This window comes from Ammodytes marinus, assembly GCF_949987685.1.
Source record: "Ammodytes marinus genome assembly, chromosome: 20".
In the NCBI taxonomy this organism is placed as follows: Eukaryota; Metazoa; Chordata; class Actinopteri; order Uranoscopiformes; family Ammodytidae; genus Ammodytes; species Ammodytes marinus.
This window is the reverse complement of record NC_137224.1, coordinates 2,230,876-2,249,887: the sequence shown is the minus strand read 5'-3', so window position 1 is coordinate 2,249,887 and position 19,012 is coordinate 2,230,876. Positions and strand designations below refer to the sequence as shown.

Genomic DNA, 19,012 nt, shown 5'->3' with positions numbered 1-19,012 from the left:
ATTATTTTACTGTTTATATATTTTTTATTCCCAACAGATTACAGCTGCCGTATTAAAAGTGGAGTCAGTGATTCTGGAGAAAGTGTTTTTTTCAAGATCAGTCAATATCTTCTTTTTTTTTTTAGTAAAGTGAATTTGACAACAGGCTTTTTTCTGTGAGTGAGTGAGTGAGTGAGTGAGTGAGTGAGTGAGTGAGTGAGTGAGTGTGTCTGTGTGTGTGAGACCTGCAGTGTAGAGTCGAACTCTGCCTTGTTCATCTTGAGGTGTCTCAGGATGGGGAAGATGGTCAGGACGGCTGAGTAGTCGTGACGCATTATCGCCCGGCGCGCTGCGGACACGATGTTGTCTCCTTCAAGCATCAAGTTATCTAGCGCCTCCTGTGGACAGACATGGAATAGCAGGTTAAATATATAGGAAACTGATGTGGAGGCATGAGAATTAGGGCCATGTTAAAGGTGCACTGTGCAGTTTATGCGGATGGGTGTTTGTTGACATTTGCAGAGCTTGCAGTTAGTTTACCAAACATACAAACTCCACATGTTATTCTTAGTATTGAATAATTATGTCATCATAAATCAAAACTAAATGATTTTCAGGACCATGGAACTAAACGTAAGACTATAGCAAAACTGTGTGCCCTGCTGCTGTAAACAACAACAGTGAAACAGTAACTTTTCAGGAAGCTTTCTAACTTCAAACAGTGTTCCAGGGATCACATTTTCCCTGTGAGGAAAGTTTGTTTATTCAGTTATGAGAATATTACTTAGAAACTGTTCACTTCTTTGACACGCCCAAAGTTCCTCGTAGCACCTTCAACATATTCAATACATAAACAAAGTAAAACTAAAAATATATAAAAAGTAATATGTGTTATCGTGACCTGAATGAGTGAGTCGAAGGTCTTCTTCTGGTGGTGCTCTGGTATGATCTCAGTCAGCAGAGAGTATTCGCTCTGAGCCAGCTTCACAAAGGCACTGATGCAGTGGATGTACGAGTCAATCTCTATGTCCAGCACGTCATCTTTACCTAGAATGTACATGAGGAAAGAATACAGTTATATTCATAGCAACCAGAAGATTTTCATATAATATATAATTAGACAGTATGTAGCTGTGGGTTGGGTTTATGTGTGTTTAATATTGAGGCTAGACACTGCAGGTGAATAGGGTAACAGTTTAACTTAAAAAAAAAGGTGCTAGGAGGAACTTTTAAATATTTCTAAAACACTACCGCTTTTGTCCAAAGGGGGTGCAAGAATGAACACAAACTGAAAGTTCCTCGGAGCACCTTTACAGTATGATCATGAAATGTTGCCAGTTTAATTTACTTTGTATCTCTTTGAAAATCAAAGATCTAGATGTTGGATGAAGCCAAAGTTAAAGGGACACTGTGTAACATTTTAAGTAATTTATTAGCTAATATCAATATCCTCATTCATAAATATGTCCTCATTGGTGTAAAATCACCTCTGCCAATAATCTGAATTATCCTCCTGAGCGTAGAATTACAAATATTAATATTACATTTTGTACATTGAGCAGGCAAGTCTTATGGAGGAATCCATGTTTTTGGAATGTCATCAGGTGCATTGTTTAAAATTTTGAATTGTTCTTGTCCTTGAAGGCCACTGTAGCTTCTGTTATTATTCCTAAGGGTTGGGGTTACCCAGGGAGCGATGCATTCTAGAACTTTGTAGAATGTTCTTGATGATGTCATATTACACACTGCACCTTTAATAAAAGTTAAAATCTGTATTTAATTTTTACAACATATTAGGACTACAACATTATTATTATTATTACAACATTTTGACAAAACAGAATTTGGTAAAGAACCTTTTTTTTTTTTCATTTTATAAATCCAGAAATAAGATTATCAGGTCTTAAGAATGTATTAACATATGAACAAATCCTTCTGTAATAACCTTCAGAATAGTGCTATGAATGATTATGAATAGTTTAGTTAGATGTAAGTGCATTAGAAGTTGAGATCTCTTGTTCAGACATGTTGAGATAATGTCTGTTAAAGATGGTTGTATAGGAGAAATATACAGACTCAAACAGACAAGGTTTAGTCAAATAAACACCTAAATGTACATGTTGGACCTTTTGATTCATACTAGTCTGAAAGAAGCCATTGTTATAGGAGAAAAATAGACACAAATCTCAAAATGTGTGCTTTAACTTGCAGTATCTCACCTCAATATGTATGCTGTCTGTATACTTGTCTGGATATTTAAAATACATTCGACTTTGGTGTCTTAACTAACTTCCATGTTGTTTTCTTGTTGGTATTTTTCCTTCTCTTGAGCGTGTGCCCCTGGAACTCACCTTGGGCGGCCCCGTGCTTGTCGTTCGGAGCGTCGGAGTGCAGTTTCAGAGTGATTCGCGGGTCTAGATCGTAACCTGGGTGGGTGGGTTGGCGTAGCAACGTAAACATTTAGCCTATAGTCAAAAAAACCAACGGGGTCTCCTGACTATAAGCGCAGGGGCAAAAAACCTTAAACCTTAAACCAACCACCACCAAGCAGTGAGGATAGAGGGGGGGGGGGGGGGGGGGCACCCACTGAAGACACGCTCCCAGAGAAGTTATTGCTGTGTGTGTGTGTGTGTGTGTGTGTGTGTGTGTGTGTGTGTGTGCATAACGGCGGTACAATATAACCAAGGAGACAGACACAGAGACACCACAGAGGAAGAGAGGGAGAGAGAGAGAGAGAGAGAGAGAGAGAGAGAGAGAGAGGGGTGTGTTACCTTCCGAAGGAGTGAGGTTAGAGCCCCCCTTTTTCCCATCCAGCCCATGCTGTGAGTACTGTTTCAGAAGGTTCTGAGCCTTTCGAATGGTCCCTGCTCCCAATAACACAGGAGAAGAAGAAGGAGGAGGAGGAAGTGGAGGTCCAGACAGCCAGGAAATAAAAGAGTAGAAGAAGAGAGAAAGAAAGTAGAGCTAGGAAGTAAGACTGGGGCTGTGTTCCAATACCTACAGTATACCTTCTGTTCTACTATTTAGTATGGTAGAAAAAAAAGATTTAGGATGTCCTGATTCTTGTGGTCAGATTTAGTATGCTTTAAAAATACCCGGATGTCTACTAGATATAAAAGCAAGAGGCAAGATCAAGGCGCAATGTTATGATGAAATAAAAGAGTAAAAGTATGTCCCAATAGTGTGCCTACTGCATCCTAACTAGATTCTTTTTATGGTCTGATGTAGTATGTAGAATAGAGAAAAGCAAGAGATTTGGAATTTGGAATTTACCTAATTTAAATCAACATCAGTGAGCCAATGAGCATTCAGTATGCTTAATGTGAGGGCTGTGTGTAAATAAATAATTGAATTTTAATCGCAATTTTGACTTCCGAAAAATAAAACTCAAATCATCATAATAAAAAAAAGAAAAAGATAATTTTTCAATTTTCGTATCGGAATTTTTTTTAACGCTACCCAGCCCTACTAGGAAGTGAGTTATGGAATACAGACAGCAACCACCGATAAAGGGCAGCAGAGGTGTGTGTGTGTGTGGGGGGGGGGGGGGGGGGGGGGGGGGAGGGGGGGATAGAGGAGCCTATCACCGCAACTACACAACAAAAGGATAACCAAGTTAAGTGAGTGAGAGACAGAGCAAACTAAAAGCTACTTCTTGAAAAACACCGTCGAGTGTAAGAGCAAAAATACACAGGTTAGATCAACACAAAAACAGCCATCACAGTTCATACAATTAAGTTAACAACACAGTCATATCCAGAGCATTAATGATACTAATATTACCATAACATACATTGTGTTAAAATAGGCAGCAATCTACCGTAACATTGAGTTATATGGTTTTAGACATATACGTAGACAGAAATCTAAAAAAGTATATTTAAGTATATCAAAATATTCAAACACAGTGTCTCAGTAGCGTGTGTTAGTGAGTTAGTATGAAGCATGTGGCAAAACACTCAAAGCTGCATTCACTGACTATAGGTTTTGGTTTTGTGGTTTTTTTGAGGAAATAAATAAGCCGAAAAAACAAGCAGCAAACACTGAGCAACGTTATCAACCTGGTGGAGTTATGGTGTTCAATAAAATAGTTAAAGGAATACTTCACCCATACAGAACCGGCGTTCTATCATTATAAAATCGCTATTATAATATAATGAATGAGGTTTTTCTTCCCTCAGTCTTCCCTCAGTCTTCCCTTGGCCCAGCTGTCCTGTTAATCCTAACACTACATTTTACCATGTGTGATGTCACACATGGGAAAATGACGGGTTAGACAGTGAGACCATAAAACACTCTTTCTGCCTTTTCTCAGGCTAGGTTGAACCGATTCTTTAAAAAAAATTGCACATTTATAATACATAGGATGTCAGAGTTCAATACACCTTCATATTTCCACTGGTGAAGTAGGGCTTTAAATGAATGTCTGATATTTAATCTCAATGCAACCTACAACTAAACCTTTGTTAATTTAACAGATATTACATTGCTTTTTCATACATCGACTCACTACTTACTAACTTTTATAAACTATCAATTCATTGTTGTAACAGTAAAAGTGTTTTGAAGACACTGTTTTTTTAGCACAAGCGATAGGAAAGACGCAGTAGCTGTGACATACATTATTTCAAAACTCAAGCAGCGCTGCAAACACATTATTCTCAATTATTTATAAACAATATCGAATTCTACAAACTCCTCTGATCAACACTACACACATACACATACACACACACACACACACACACACACACACACACACACACACACACACACACACACACTTCTGTCACAACATGCACACACACGTCCACCAACACAACTCATGTACACACAAACCCTTTGTGAACTCTGTGGCCTCTAGTTTCATGGTGGTGGCAGACTTTTTTTCCAATTAAAAAAAAAATTGCAGAAAATTGAAAGATTTAAGTATTGTATAGCGAACAGGGTCACTCTCGAGAAATAAAGACCGTCAAGGTGAACACAATTTTGCCCGTAGGTCCATAGCAACAGTGATTTATCCTTAACAACAATCATTATCTAGAAATAACAGACCGTAGAATGCTGTGATTGACCAATTAGAATGCAGCATTTATCAGTGCCGCCGTGTAATAAATATACAGTGTATATATATATATAAGTAGCTGAACCATACTGCTCATTATTTTTAATCATATCCACCTTTTCAGCCTATTACGATAGATTGCTGCAGTTTCCATGACTACACTGTGCACTGCTTGAATGTATTATTATTTTATTTAATGTAGACATTCTTTTTTTACAAGCCTATTAACCCTGTATATCTTGTCTATACTAAGGATCTGTTTTAAAATGTGCTATTTAAAGCCACTACGAGTAACTTTTAAATATTTCTGAAACTGTCTAATTTTATGTGACAGCAAACGAGACCAGACCAAAGAAAGAATGCTATTTTTATATAGTTTTTCTTAATGCCTTTGTCATGGGTATACGCTCACCCAGGAACAACAGCTGGCGTAGTAAAAACCACTACCGCTTTTGTCCAAAGGGGGTGCAAGAATTAACACAAACTGAAAGTTCCACGAAGCACTTAAAAAAAAAACATACAGACCACATTGAAACTAGAGGCCAGTAAACAACATCTACACTTAAAAGAACAAACTCAATTTCTCCACAAAACTGTCACCACCTCATCTGATTATATAATTATTATCATTACGATTTATATACATTTTTCCTAGCCATTCAACGATGCTAAAATCACCTCACAACTCACTGCTATACAATCTCATGCTGTCACTCACTTTCTATTCTAATGCACAGAAGCAAAAGCACGCGGTGGCACACACACTAAGCCTTTACCTGGGATGAAGACTGATGTCACAATATTTGGGATTTTTTTATATGAAAGAAGGAAAAGTATATGAAGGGTTAGTCAACAGGGAAACACAGTGAGATAGTGTGGTAGTGCTCTTGGGGGATCATTAGAAATAGGATTCAAATAAAGTGGTGTGGATGTGAAGTGGTCATTTTGAATTTTAAATGTAATCAAAACACACACGGCGTAGAGAAGATTGTAGATTTGTGTGTGATTAAAAAAAAGGTGTAATTTAAAAAAGGAGGAGGAGTCAGCGATTATGGAGAACGCTAGCTGTTTAAAATCACTAAAATCAGTGAATATCTCAAGATTCTGCTACCTGTCAGTACTGTGTGCACACCGAAACAAAATCTGGTGTTAATTAATACACAGCCTAGGCTCTGTAAATGGACATGTTGCTAGCTACACTTTTCCCCCCCTTTGTTTAAATACACTTTGTTTACATGCCAGTTTACAGAGCCTAGGCTGTGTATTAACACCAGACAAAGTACCGTACGAACAGGTAGTGGATCGAGAGAAGATATTCACCAATTTTGACAAAAAAAAAAGTGATTTTGTCAACAAGCGTTCTCCAGAATCACTGACTCCACCTTTAAATAGTCCACATTATGCATATATCATGCTGCTTTGTGTGTGTGTAGTGTGGTGATTAGAGAGTTAAGTGTAGCGATCGGTACTGCCTGTGTGTGTGTGTGTGTGTGTGTGTGTGTGTTAGGGTTAGTGTCTGTCTGTGTGTGTTGTGCTGACCTGGTCTCTTGGGGGCCTTCTTGGTGGGCGTGTCTTTGCGTTTGGTCTGGACAGCGGGCGAGTACAGCACCCCGGAGGAGGCGCTGTTCTTACGGAAGTGATCCTTCAACCCTTTGATGGAACGGTCCAGCTGGTTGGAGCGGATCTGGAAATACACGTTCATGAAATCTAGAAGGAGAGGAAAGAGGAGATGGCACTGGTTAAAAACTGCTGTTAATCTATGTATTGTTAAATTAAGTTATCTTTATTAGTCAATTTACACAAGGCTACATTGAAATTCGTCTTTTCGCATTTCCCCTTTCAAGTTCCCACACTCCAGAGGGGGTCAGAGCGCAGGGTCAGCCATAGTACAGACAGACAGACAGACAGACAGACAGACAGACAGACAGACAGACAGACAGACAGACAGACACACTCCAGAGGGGGTCAGAGCGCAGGGTCAGCCATAGTACAGCGCCCCCTGGAGCAGTTCGGGGTTAAGTGTCTTGCTCAAGGACACAATGGTAGAGATGGTGGTGCACCGTAGATGTAATAGCAGCCACCACTAGTTTTACTACTAACACCCTCCTGTCCGGTGCCGGGGATCCAGTTAATTCATGCAAAAGGCCAAAAGTTTTAAATGTTGAACTATTCCTAAATCTCTACCTGTGAAAGCTGGATATCAGGAAAAGTAAAAGAGCAAAGCTATAGATAAAGCAGTAAGCAATGAGAAATCAAAACAAAAACACACACACACACACACACACACACACACACACACACACACACACACACACACACACACACACACACACACACACACACACACACACACACACACACACACACACACACACACACACACACACACACACACACACACACACACACACACACACACACACACACACACACACACACACACAGGCTTGATCATCTATCCCATATAAAAACCTTATCCACACATACACACAAACCCCTCCCCCCCACCACACACAAACACCCCCCCCCCACACACACACAAACACACACACGTATAAAAACCTTAGCCATACCCTGGTTGCGTCCGTACTCGACCAGCCATCCGGCGATGCAGATGACGTCTTGCAGCACGGCTTCAGGCAGGTGTTCCAGCAGCACCTCCTCCTGCACCTCCATGTCCTCGTCCACGCTGATGGCGTCCAGGATGAGGATGGGCGGGACGGGCTTACTGTAGCGCGTCAGCAGGCTCCGGAACTCGGCCTCCAGCAGCTCCTTGCCCTTCTCAAAACGAGCTTTCTGCAGAGGAGATATGAGACATTTTGGATATTTTATAAACATGTAGGAGCAACAGATATTAGAATCACTCGTATCATCTAAAGAAAGACTAATAAGTTAATTTTCCCAACATGTTGAGCAATTCCTTTTACATACATTTAAAAGGTGCTGTGAGGAACTTTCAGTTTGTGTTGATTCTAGCACCCCCTTTTGACAAAAGCGGTAGTGTTTTTACTACGCCAGCTGTTGTTCCTGGGTGAGCGTATACCCATGACAAAGGCATTAAGAAAAACTATATAAAAATAGCATTCTTTGCACTGATGGTCTCGTTTGCTGTTACATGTAATTTATGATAATAAGAGGAAAAATGAAACTGTTTCAGAAATATTTAAAAGTTCCTCGTAGCACCTTTAATATACAGATGAAGGTTAGTAATGTACCACTGTGTTGAGTTCGGGGCTGTCTGGATTGTTATCTTGAAAGTATTCCACGGCTTTCTGAATCTTTGCGATACAAGCGAGATACTCGTCCAGTCTGCCCGTCGGCCTGAAAACACACACATACACAAACAGAATAGAAATAAATGATATCATAAATGGGTCAGAGAGGGGAATGACATGCAGAGAACGCCCCGGGCTGGATTCTAAGTTTCTTCTACATCAAAGGCCACAACATAAAAAATAAAAAATAAATAATAAAATAACAAATAAATAAATAGATAAAATGCATTAATTAAAAATAATTTAAAAAAATTAAATACAAAAAATAATGATAATAAAAAATGAAAAATAAATAAATAATAATAATTAAAAAATAATTTGAAAATAAAATAAATAAAAAATAAGATGTCCCACCCTTCTCTGATGATCCTGTCGGTGTCTTTAGCCACGTGGTAGTAGCTGATGACGTGGTCCATACAGGACATGGTTTTATCCACGTTCTCCTGCAGACGCTGAAGGTTCTCCGTCTGTTTGTGAACCGGGATGATGGAGTTCTCCAGCTGCATGAGGCGGCTCTCGAACGAGGACAAAATGGAAACCTGACAGGCAAGACAAGGCAAGGCAGGTTTATTTATTTTTTAATTTAACTTTTATTTATCCAGGAGAAACCCTATTGAGATTAAAAATCTATTTTTCAAAAGGTGACCTGGCCAAGACAGGCAGAAAGTGCATTTAAAATATAGTAAAATCAAAAAAAATACATCAAGATTCAAGATTAGACATTAAACATTTAGACAGCGATGTGGAATGGCTGCAATGAAAATGACCTGACTGACAATATAGTTATTTTCTATGAAGCCTGTTTAACTTAATCACCCTATCATATTTTCAAACTCTTTTTAAAATATTGGTGAATCTGTATTCACAAAACCAAATAGAATGCATATTGAGGCAATCTTCGCCAACATTACATCATGGGAGCTCATTTTAAAGACCTGTACATATAATAGCAAAGGTGAATTATGCATCAGTGTGTGTGTGTATTCCTCTTACCATTCCATTGGTCAGCTGATCGCTTTTCTCCAGGTTTTCTCTGATGAATGACAGCGTTTCCTGCTCCTGTAACACACACACACACACACACACATACACACACACACACACACACAATGACTCGCTTCTCTCATTGTGTCATTACAAAGCAACATCCTATGTATCAATAAATAGCCATTTAAACATCAAATAAGGTCAATTGTTAACATATTTCTCTGTTATTGTCCGTTTATGACGGTTCCTTCCTAACTGACATGTACCTGCTTCAGTTTTTCCTCTATTTCCCGCTTTCGGGCAGAGGCGTCCTCGGTAGGAATCATTCTGGACGTTATTCCCATTAAACCACGTTCACTGGGGAATTAAAACAGATAAACAGTCTTATTAATGTCATAAAAACGACAAAAATAGGACTACCCAAAGACGCCGCTGTTGTGGGAAGCTAACAGCAACGTCAAGCTAGGCAGTTTAGCCGTTACAAGGCAAGTATGTCCAGCTAGAGTTTCAAACTAAAACTCCCAGCTGCTGATTTTGATGATAATTATTTGCAAACAAACAAAAAAACGACAAGAAAGTCTGACGTTTTATATAAATATTAGTCACCTACGTGTTTTTAATGTACTGTATTGATTCTCCTCCTTCAAGAGCTTTGTGTGTATTCTTGTCCACAAAAAAATAAATGTATCGACCTTTATTTTGAAGTATGTACCGATGTCAATAAGGGCGAGGCTTAAATTTTCTTCCGGGTTAAGACAGTCTTGTGATCCCAATTCCTCCATAACTGCTGCTGAATAATATTAAGCGCTCCTGGGAGTTTTTGGGACACATTTGACACCGTTTTTGAATAAGGATTTTGTGACCGTATAAATATATCTATGGTTGTGTAACCGTAGAAGAAAAAATAGCAGTTGATGGTGTGAACTTAGTAAAAAAACAACTAGCCTAGCCTAGCATCCGAGTGATCACCTGACTCTAAACTAGCAATATGGCGTTTATAACAGCGAACTGGAACCCATTGGGAGACGCTTTTTATCGTAAAACCGACTTGTATGAGATGTGTTGGAGCTTACGGGACGGACTGAGGGACTCGCTAGTGGCAGCAGCCCCGTACGGAGGGCCCATAGCGCTGCTTAGAGAACCGCACAGGAGGTCTCCAAGCTCCCGACCTCAGCTAGAAATCTACGCCGCCTCAGGTGCGTCCATCGCCGGGTTCCCGTGGAAGAGCGGCCCGGTGGTTCATCTGGGTTGGACCGTGAGTGATGAACTGTTGTGTATTCAGGAGGATGGATCGGTGCTTATCTATGATCTGTTTGGGTCGTTCAAGAGACACTTCAGTATGGGACAGGAAGTGGTGCAGTCCCAGGTGTTAGGTAAGTGTTATATAGGTTCATGTATCATTTAGGCAAGGCAAGTTTATTTCTATAGCACAATTCAGACACAATGCCAATGATAAGACATTACATTTACGAATATGTGCATACATATGCATGACTTGACAGTATGACTGACATGATGACAACTTATGCACTGAAGGGGCAAATGTAAATTAAATTGTCCACTTGGTTAAGAGGAGATTGCACATCATGCCCTATTATTAATTACACTCTATTAAAGGAATTGCAAATGGTAAAAACAACAATAAAGAAAATGCCCTTGATGTAAGAAACTACACACGATGAGGAGTTGTACATGCATCAGATTTCTAACCACTATACCACGAGTGCCCCTTGGGTTCTGTCGTTTTTGAACCAACCTGGCAAAATAATTTCTTTCAGGATTAATAAAATCTAATCTTCTCTATCTCTTTATCCTAGAGGCCAAAGTGTTCCACTCTCCGTATGGCACGGGCGTGGCCATAGTAACAGGCTCCTCCCGCTTCACCTTGGCGACCAACATAGACGACCTGAAGCTGCGTCGTCTCCCCGAGGTCCCCGGGCTGCAGGGGAAGCCGTCCTGTTGGGCTGTACTCACTCAGGACAGACAGACTAAAGTCCTGCTGTCCAACGGCCCTGAACTATACATACTGGACAATACCTCATGCATCAACGTGTCTCCTCCAGGTAATGTAACAGACAGACATACTGTTACTAGAATTATTTCATCAAACTACCCAAGTGTTTGAATAATTGAAACTGAGTCAGGCCTTCTTGGAAGCAGGTGAATTTACTTGCAAACAGCATACAAGGGTCAAACAACATGTATCGCAAGTGGGCTTACATGATTGAATACATCGAATGAACAGTGTACAGAGATTATATGTAGTGAAATGTGTAGGCGTATACACTCGGTTTGTGTGTCCAGCCCGTTTTGCTGGCGAAAGCAGAAACATTTTAATTAGGCAGATATTCCCAGAAATTCATCTCAGCTGGTGTTATCCTTCATACAATGTCTGATAACAGAATATGGGGAGTGAAACTACTGTGCACATGAATGCGTCATACCTCTGTATGTGCCAAAATCTTATTAGGCAGTTTCTTCTTCAAGGCTAAACAACAACTTTGTCCTGGGACAAAGTTCAACAGCCAGAAAGCATGTATTGTGCATTAAAATATTATACAATAAAGCAAATTAAATTCTGTTAACATTCCACCCTTTTTATAATATTTAATGCTACATTTAGGTAACACTTCAAAGCAAAAGGGCAAAGCATATGAGTAAATATATTTCAGTCAAGCAGAATAATATCAAGTACATCAACATCACAGTTGTGAAAATGCAAGTTTGTGTACTGGTGCAACGTCGTCTATGTACAGTTTCAGAGAGGACAGTTTTTTGCAGAAGCCAGGGAACAGGAACCAAGATCGTCTTGATGGTCAACAAGTCCCTTTGTGGCATTTTGACGCAAAGTGTCCTTCATATCACAGTCACTGGGGGAATGGTTAGGTATTACCATAACCTATTCAGATTGTTCCTCAGTGTCCAATTGTCCTTATTGAAGCATGGTCAGCTTCGTCTTCTCCTTGCATCTGAAACAGAATGAATTTGAGCAGTAACATGTTCTCAAAAGAAATGCTCATCATTCTGCCAGGGTTGTTTCTAAAATATCATCCTATCCGCATTGCTTGCTCTAGATGTCACAATTAACGCACAACAACATTTTAGGATAGGTTTGATTTCATTCTTCAGTTCACATTTTTTTTTTCTGTGTTGGGTAGAATTCGCACACACATTGTCTGTGTCTGGGCTCAGTTACACACACATAGTGCCACCCCTTTTCTCACTGCACGGAGACTACGTCTCCCACGCACATTTTTGCACAGACTGAAATCATACACACACATTCTTGTGCTCTCTCCTTTTCTCCTTTTCACAGAGACTGAGTCTCAGTTAGACACACATGTATTTCATTCATCACATAACACATTATGATCACATTGTTCAGCACACAAATCCCTTTTAACTTGTAGTTCAAATCAAAAGCATTGAATAATTCTTTTTAGTGAACATTTTCATAAAAAGAACACAAAAGAACGCTTTTTTTTAAGTTTATGCTGGGACTTCAAATGATTGACTGCACCTTTAATCTTTAAGGTTTACTATGGGGCTTGGATTGGCAAGATATTTAGCTCTAAACTTTAAAGCGTTTAGCAATTTAGTCAGAACTCTGGTCATCTTTAGGAGACGAGCATTTTATAACCCATCATAACAGCATAACAATTGTATGCACACTTACAAAACCTTCTATCTCCCTTCCCCTACATACTTTTTCTTTCTTTATAACATCCATAAACAATCAGTTCCAAACAATCTTTTTCCTCTTACACTTTCAACGACATTCTCTTATTCATCTCTTTGGCCACCACCTTTCTCTTTACTGTTCACTCTTTTTACAAGTAATTTAATTTTTAAAATGTAAAATCTAACATTAAATTACCCAGTAATCTATTTAAACAGGGTGAACACCCCTATTCCCTCCAATTGATTAACAAAATTCACCAATTTAAAACTAGAACACCCTATGTGATGTATTCTAAACAAAACTAATAAGTCTACTCTGCAGTTGTAGACTATTGACAAACATAACAAAACAAAACAAATAAACAACCTGTCATAGACTAACTCCCTGGAGCAGTACTATATCCCCAGGCTAAGTAACAACAAGCAGCCAGATATCAATTTGTTTCCATAAAACCTTCCCGAATTACAAAGAACTCTCAGTTTAATGGAACAAACTATATCTGTCAGAATAAAGGGACCACCCTCGACCCTACACTAATGATCATTTTTGAGACTTTATTTGTTGTGAGTGTATTTCCTCAAACACTACAGGTTGAGATAGGTTTGTCTCTAGTGCATCTTCCCAAACACTACAGGTTGAAATATTTTTCTCTTTAGTGCATTTTCCCAAACACTACGATCAGTTATTCTCCCTTACGGTAAAACCATGAGAAATACTGCTTCATAAACTAGTTTATCTACCTAATACATAAAACAAAGGAATTCCTAATTCCTGGACAAAACAAAATCAGCTGTTTATATTCACCTGATTTCAAGAAAGCCTCGACTCGCTCAGTTTTGGCTCTGGATTCCGTCACCCCTCCTCCGTCCAAGTAGAGTCTGCAGACAGCCTCTTTTGTAGCAATGTTCACTGGAGGTCTTTTGTCGAGAGTCGTGGACTCCCCCGTGCCCGGTGCAGGCTCTTCTCGTCCAGAGGATGAGGATGTTGGATCCGGCAACTCGAAGGACCATTTGTTACTAGAATTATTTCATCAAACTACCCAAGTGTTTGAATAATTGAAACTGAGTCAGGCCTTCTTGGAAGCAGGTGAATTTACTTGCAAACAGCATACAAGGGTCAAACAACATGTATCGCAAGTGGGCTTACATGATTGAATACATCGAATGAACAGTGTACAGAGATTATATGTAGTGAAATGTGTAGGCGTATACACTCGGTTTGTGTGTCCAGCCCGTTTTGCTGGCGAAAGCAGAAACATTTTAATTAGGCAGATATTCCCAGAAATTCATCTCAGCTGGTGTTATCCTTCATACAATGTCTGATAACAGAATATGGGGAGTGAAACTACTGTGCACATGAATGCGTCATACCTCTGTATGTGCCAAAATCTTATTAGGCAGTTTCTTCTTCAAGGCTAAACAACAACTTTGTCCTGGGACAAAGTTCAACAGCCAGAAAGCATGTATTGTGCATTAAAATATTATACAATAAAGCAAATTAAATTCTGTTAACACATACATACATACAGTCAGACAGACAGACAGACAGACAGACAGACAGACAGACAGACAGACAGACAGACACTCACTCACAAAGGCATTTGATTTACAAGGAAATGTTTATTTTTTAAAGGTGTAGGCTGAAGCGTTATCTCATTATTTCGATGGAGTATAAGGGCCACAATGAGGAAAAAATACGGAACAATAGTACAAAAATGAATTTGTAAATTCACAAGAATAAAGTTCTGCAGGGAAGGCTGCCATGTTGGGTCGTATTCTACATCACATCTTTACACCATATCAAAGCTGTTCCACGAGTTAACCTTGTTACTGATATAATCCCATATTCCTTCTATTTGTCCTGAACTCTTGTTTCATTATATTTTTTCCAGGTCTTGGTCCTCAGGCAGGGAACATCGTGAGCATGTGTGTGTCTTTCAGCTACAAATACCTGGCTCTCTTCACGGACACGGGACACCTGTATACGGGCCTGTCCCACCTGCAAGACAAACTCATTCAATTAGACACCAAGAAATCCACCCCTCCCAAACAGATGGTGTGGTGTCGGAGGCCCAAGAGCCAGCAGCCGTCTGTAGTGTTAATGTGGGACAAACTACTCATGGTGGTGGCGGGCGACTGTCCCAAAGAAACCATCCAGTTCCCCTTAGAGGATCTGTGCGTTTTGATTGGAGAGTTGGATGGAGTTCGGATCATCAGCTCCACCAATCAAGAGCTGCTTCAAGAGGTAAGTTAGTCAGTTAGTGTAGTTTGTTTTGTTGTACATGTTAAAGGTGCTCTGAGGAACTTTCCGTTTGTGTTAATTCTTTCACCCCCTTTGGACAAAAGTGGTAGTGTTTTTACTAAGCCAGCTGTTGTTCCTGGGTGAGCGTATACCCATGACAAAGGCATTAAGAAAAACTATATAAAAATTGCATTCTTTGCACTGATGGTCTCGTTTGCTGTTACATGTTATTTATGATCATCAGAGGAAAAAATTAGATTGTTTCAGAAATATTTAAAAGTTCCTCATAGCAACTTTTAAAAGAATGCAACTGCAAGATATAACTTTAACAAAAAAGTCCCACACTCTTTTAGATTGATGTGTAGTTTCTTCAATAGCTCCCACATGACATCCATTGACTCAAAATGTCTATTATTTTTTCATCAATAGCTTTATTAGGTGATTGTCAATATAAACGATATGGATACCGTTTTCTTTAATATTCCACAGGTCCCTCTGGTGTGTCAGGACATCTTTAAGATCGCCTCCATGGCCCCCGGCGCGCTGCTGCTCGAGGCCCACAGAGAGTACGAGAAGTCCAGCCAGAAAGCCGACGAATATCTCAGAGAGATCAAGGAGCAAAGCATGCTGGGAGAAGCCGTGCGACAGTGTGTGGAGGCGGCGGGCCACGAATACGACACCAACACGCAAAAATCCCTCTTGAGGGCCGCGTCATTCGGCAAATGCTTTCTCACCGATTTCAGTCCCGATGCGTTCGTTTCGACCTGCCGCGAGCTACGTGTGCTAAACGCTGTTCGAGATAGCGCCGTTGGACTGCCGCTGACGCACACGCAATTCAAGCAAATGACCCTCCAAGTGCTCATTGATAGATTGGTGTACCGGCAGTTTTACCCACTGGCGATTGAAATTTGTCGGTACCTAAAAATCCCAGATTACCAAGGCGTGAGCAGGGTGCTTAAACATTGGGCTTCTTGTAAAGTGCAACAGAAAGATCTCTCGGACGACGCTATAGCCCGAGCGGTGTGTGTGAAAGTCGGGGATTCTCCGGGTGTGTCCTACTCGCACATAGCGGCAAAAGCGTACGAGTGTGGCCGCACCGAGCTGGCCATAAAGCTGCTGGATTTCGAAGCGCGATCGGGAGAACAAGTTCCGCTGCTCTTAAAGATGAAGAGAAGTCAGCTGGCGTTAAGCAAAGCAGTAGAAAGCGGAGACACCGATTTGGTCTACACGGTGGTGACGTACCTGAAAAACGAAATGAACCGCGGGGACTTTTTCATGACTCTGCGCAACCAACCGGTCGCGATGAGCTTGTACCGGCAATTCTGCAAACTGCAAGAACAGGAGACCTTGAAGGATCTCTACAACCAAGACGACGACCATCAAGAAATGGCGAATTACTACGTCGGAGCCAGCTACAAGGAGAAAAGGTTGGAAAGCCGTTTGTCGGTCTTGCAAAGCGCCGTCGACGAATACAACAAAGCCAAGAATGAGTTTGCGGCGAAAGCTACGGAAGACGAAATGCGTCTGTTGAGATTCCAGCGTAAACTTGACGATGAAAAAGGGGCAGGGCTACTCGGACTGTCCCTGCAATCGACCATGGAAACCCTGTTAGCGCTCGGGCTGCACAAGCAAGCCGAACAGCTTTACCGCGACTTCCGAGTGCCCGACAAACGCTACTGGTGGTTGAAGCTGAAATCGCTCGCGGACAAGGAAGAGTGGGAGGAGTTAGAGAAGTTTTCGAAAAGTAAGAAGTCGCCGATTGGCTATTTGGCGTTCGTGGAAGTGTGTATGAAAAGCAACAACAAGCACGAGGCGAGGAAATATGTGGCTAAGGTGACGCCGGAGCAGAAAGTGAAAGCGTGCCTGGCTGTAGGTGATTTGGACGGAGCCGCGGAGGCAGCCATCGAACGGAAGAACGAAGCGGAGATGGGCGCGGTGTTGGCAAGATGCTCCACCGCAGATAGACTGGTGGTGGAAAAGTTGAACCGGGCGTCCGCTGCCAAAAAGTGATCCGCCTTAAGAGTGTGTGTACAAAGACAGCAGGGTGTAGATGCTAAATAGTGATCCGTCTCAAGAGTATGTACAAAAAGAGCAGGGTGTTCTGCTGCTAAAAAGTGATCCTTAATGAGAGTGTATGTACAGATTCAGCAAGGTATACTGCTGTCAAAAAGTGAGCCTTGTTCAGAGTGTGTGTACAAGACTATGGTAGAGTATTAGGGCCACAAGAGAGAGAGATTAACTGAGGAAAATATGTATTTTTTTCAATAAGCGCTTCAAGAAAATATTCGAAAATGTCAAGAATGAAGTGGAAAGTCAAAGGCAAGCTGGAAAGATATTGACAGATTCAAACCAGGATCAAGAACTCGTCAGCAAAACGTTATTAAAACACAAATGATGCATCTTTGCTACAACCTTCTTTTTTTTTGTTAATGAAAGCAGACGTCCTCTAAGCTCCACTAATAACTGCACTGCACTGTATCAGAGTGAAGGGATTGAATATTTAGAAAAGGTTTTGCAAACATAGTGAAACAATGTTAACTTTCAACATGTTTTTTTTTTGGACTGGAAATGAAACCATACACACTTGTCAAAAATATTAAATTAATTTTGTGTCAGGCAAATTAATTAATCTGCATAAACATAATGGCGCTTAAAACTTTGTGTTAATGAGTGTAAATATTAATTATTATTATTTCCATGTATATGATATGGCTGCATACGACTGTATATAACTGCTTTTTGCACTCTGGTTAGACCCAACTAATTTTGTTGTATTGTACGTGTGTTACTGTGAAATGCCAATAAAGTGAAATCTAATCGAATACAATCTTGAATTAAAATTACTTTACTTTAATACTATTTATCAAATTTGCATGTAGGCCTATTATATGATGCTAAAATAAATTTGTTTTGGTACATGCATGCCAATAAAGGTTTTCAATTTGAAATTGAAATGTAGAATACTGGGGACCATGCCCTGCGTTCCAAATCACATACTATTTATTTTTACTACACTACATACACTACGCACAGAAGAGTTTTAGGGCCACAAGAGAGAAAAAAAAATCAGATAAGGAAGATTTTTTTTTCATTATGTCAAGAAATGTCGAGAATAAAGACAAATACTCCAAAATGCTATCGGAGTTATTGGGGCATTTATGTATTTTCAGCATACTACAAATGACGTGCATGTATTGGGACATCCTAAATCTTTTTCTGGCAAATTAAATAGTAGGGAAGTATGGGTATTGGAATGCAGGGATGGACAAGAATATTTTACATGCAATTACCTGAACTAACCCCTAGGTGTCGCTGCAGTCTTGACGCCAAAACTGTCAAATTTGAAGCAACAAAGTGCAATATTTAAAAAGATTTGGGCTGCGTTCCAATCCCCATACTTTCTGCTATTTAGTATGGTAGAAAAAAAGATTTAGGATGTCCCAATTCTTGTGGCAAGCATTAGGATGGTTAGAAATACCGTGATGCCTACTTCATCCAGCTGAGATTTTTAGTGTTGAAATCATCCTATTTGGGCGATTCTGACTCACAATCCAGTGCACACCGGAAGTGACTTCACATCGACAGAGTCCCCATATGAAAACAACCGGGGATGAGAAAGCTATAAAAGCAAGAGGCAAGATCAAGGTGCAATGTTATGAGGAAATAAAAAAGTTAAAGCATGTCTAAGAAGGAGTATGCGATTTGGAACGCAGGGTTGATTTAACTTTCCTTCTATAAATTGAAAATTTGAATAACAAAAATAACATTGCATTAAAAAAAAAC

General features: G+C 40.1%; 2 protein-coding genes across 7 annotated transcripts in view; one reads left to right on the top strand and one right to left on the bottom strand.

The window, feature by feature from the left end:
• The window catches only part of exoc7 (exocyst complex component 7), a 19,047-nt gene extending 8,559 nt beyond the window's left edge, over window positions 1-10,488 (bottom strand). Inside the window, exons 1-10 of one of the 5 annotated variants that reach the window (XM_080049130.1) lie at window positions 10,380-10,488; window positions 9,573-9,663; window positions 9,313-9,378; window positions 8,674-8,858; window positions 8,260-8,365; window positions 7,618-7,840; window positions 6,584-6,751; window positions 2,751-2,843; window positions 881-1,026; window positions 225-377 (exon numbers count right to left, since the gene is read on the bottom strand). In XM_080049130.1, coding sequence (XP_079905256.1) covers window positions 225-377; window positions 881-1,026; window positions 2,751-2,843; window positions 6,584-6,751; window positions 7,618-7,840; window positions 8,260-8,365; window positions 8,674-8,858; window positions 9,313-9,378; window positions 9,573-9,650 — 1,218 coding nt within the window. In that variant the 5' untranslated portion in view covers window positions 9,651-9,663; window positions 10,380-10,488. Of the gene's footprint in view, window positions 1-224; window positions 378-880; window positions 1,027-2,330; window positions 2,406-2,750; window positions 2,844-6,583; window positions 6,752-7,617; window positions 7,841-8,259; window positions 8,366-8,673; window positions 8,859-9,312; window positions 9,379-9,572; window positions 9,744-10,379 lie in introns of those variants that run through there. The other 4 variants (XM_080049133.1, XM_080049129.1, XM_080049131.1 and 1 more) reach the window with 4 other exon arrangements.
• On the top strand, window positions 10,067-18,038 carry vps16 (VPS16 core subunit of CORVET and HOPS complexes). Of its 2 annotated transcripts, XM_080049128.1 has the most exons (5): window positions 10,067-10,679; window positions 11,124-11,369; window positions 14,880-15,232; window positions 15,719-17,251; window positions 17,322-18,038. In XM_080049128.1, the coding sequence occupies exons 1-4, from the start codon at window positions 10,295-10,297 to the stop codon at window positions 17,237-17,239; spliced, it is 2,505 nt and encodes an 834-aa protein (XP_079905254.1). In that variant the 5' UTR covers window positions 10,067-10,294; the 3' UTR covers window positions 17,240-17,251; window positions 17,322-18,038. The 2 variants fall into 2 exon arrangements, with proteins under 2 accessions (XP_079905254.1, XP_079905253.1); XM_080049127.1 differs by having other exon boundaries at window positions 15,719-18,038.
• The last annotated feature ends 974 nt before the right edge of the window (window positions 18,039-19,012 follow it).

What these genes read in the sequence shown, in the direction of transcription:
- vps16 (XM_080049128.1), top strand. Translation starts at nt 10,295, where the DNA reads ATGGCGTTTATAACAGCGAACTGGAACCCATTGGGAGACGCTTTTTAT. An exon ending in GGTGCAGTCCCAGGTGTTAG is followed by an intron (nt 10,680 to 11,123) that starts GTAAGTGTTATA and finishes TCTTTATCCTAG; the next exon opens with AGGCCAAAGTGTTCCACTCT. An exon ending in CATCAACGTGTCTCCTCCAG is followed by an intron (nt 11,370 to 14,879) that starts GTAATGTAACAG and finishes TATTTTTTCCAG; the next exon opens with GTCTTGGTCCTCAGGCAGGG.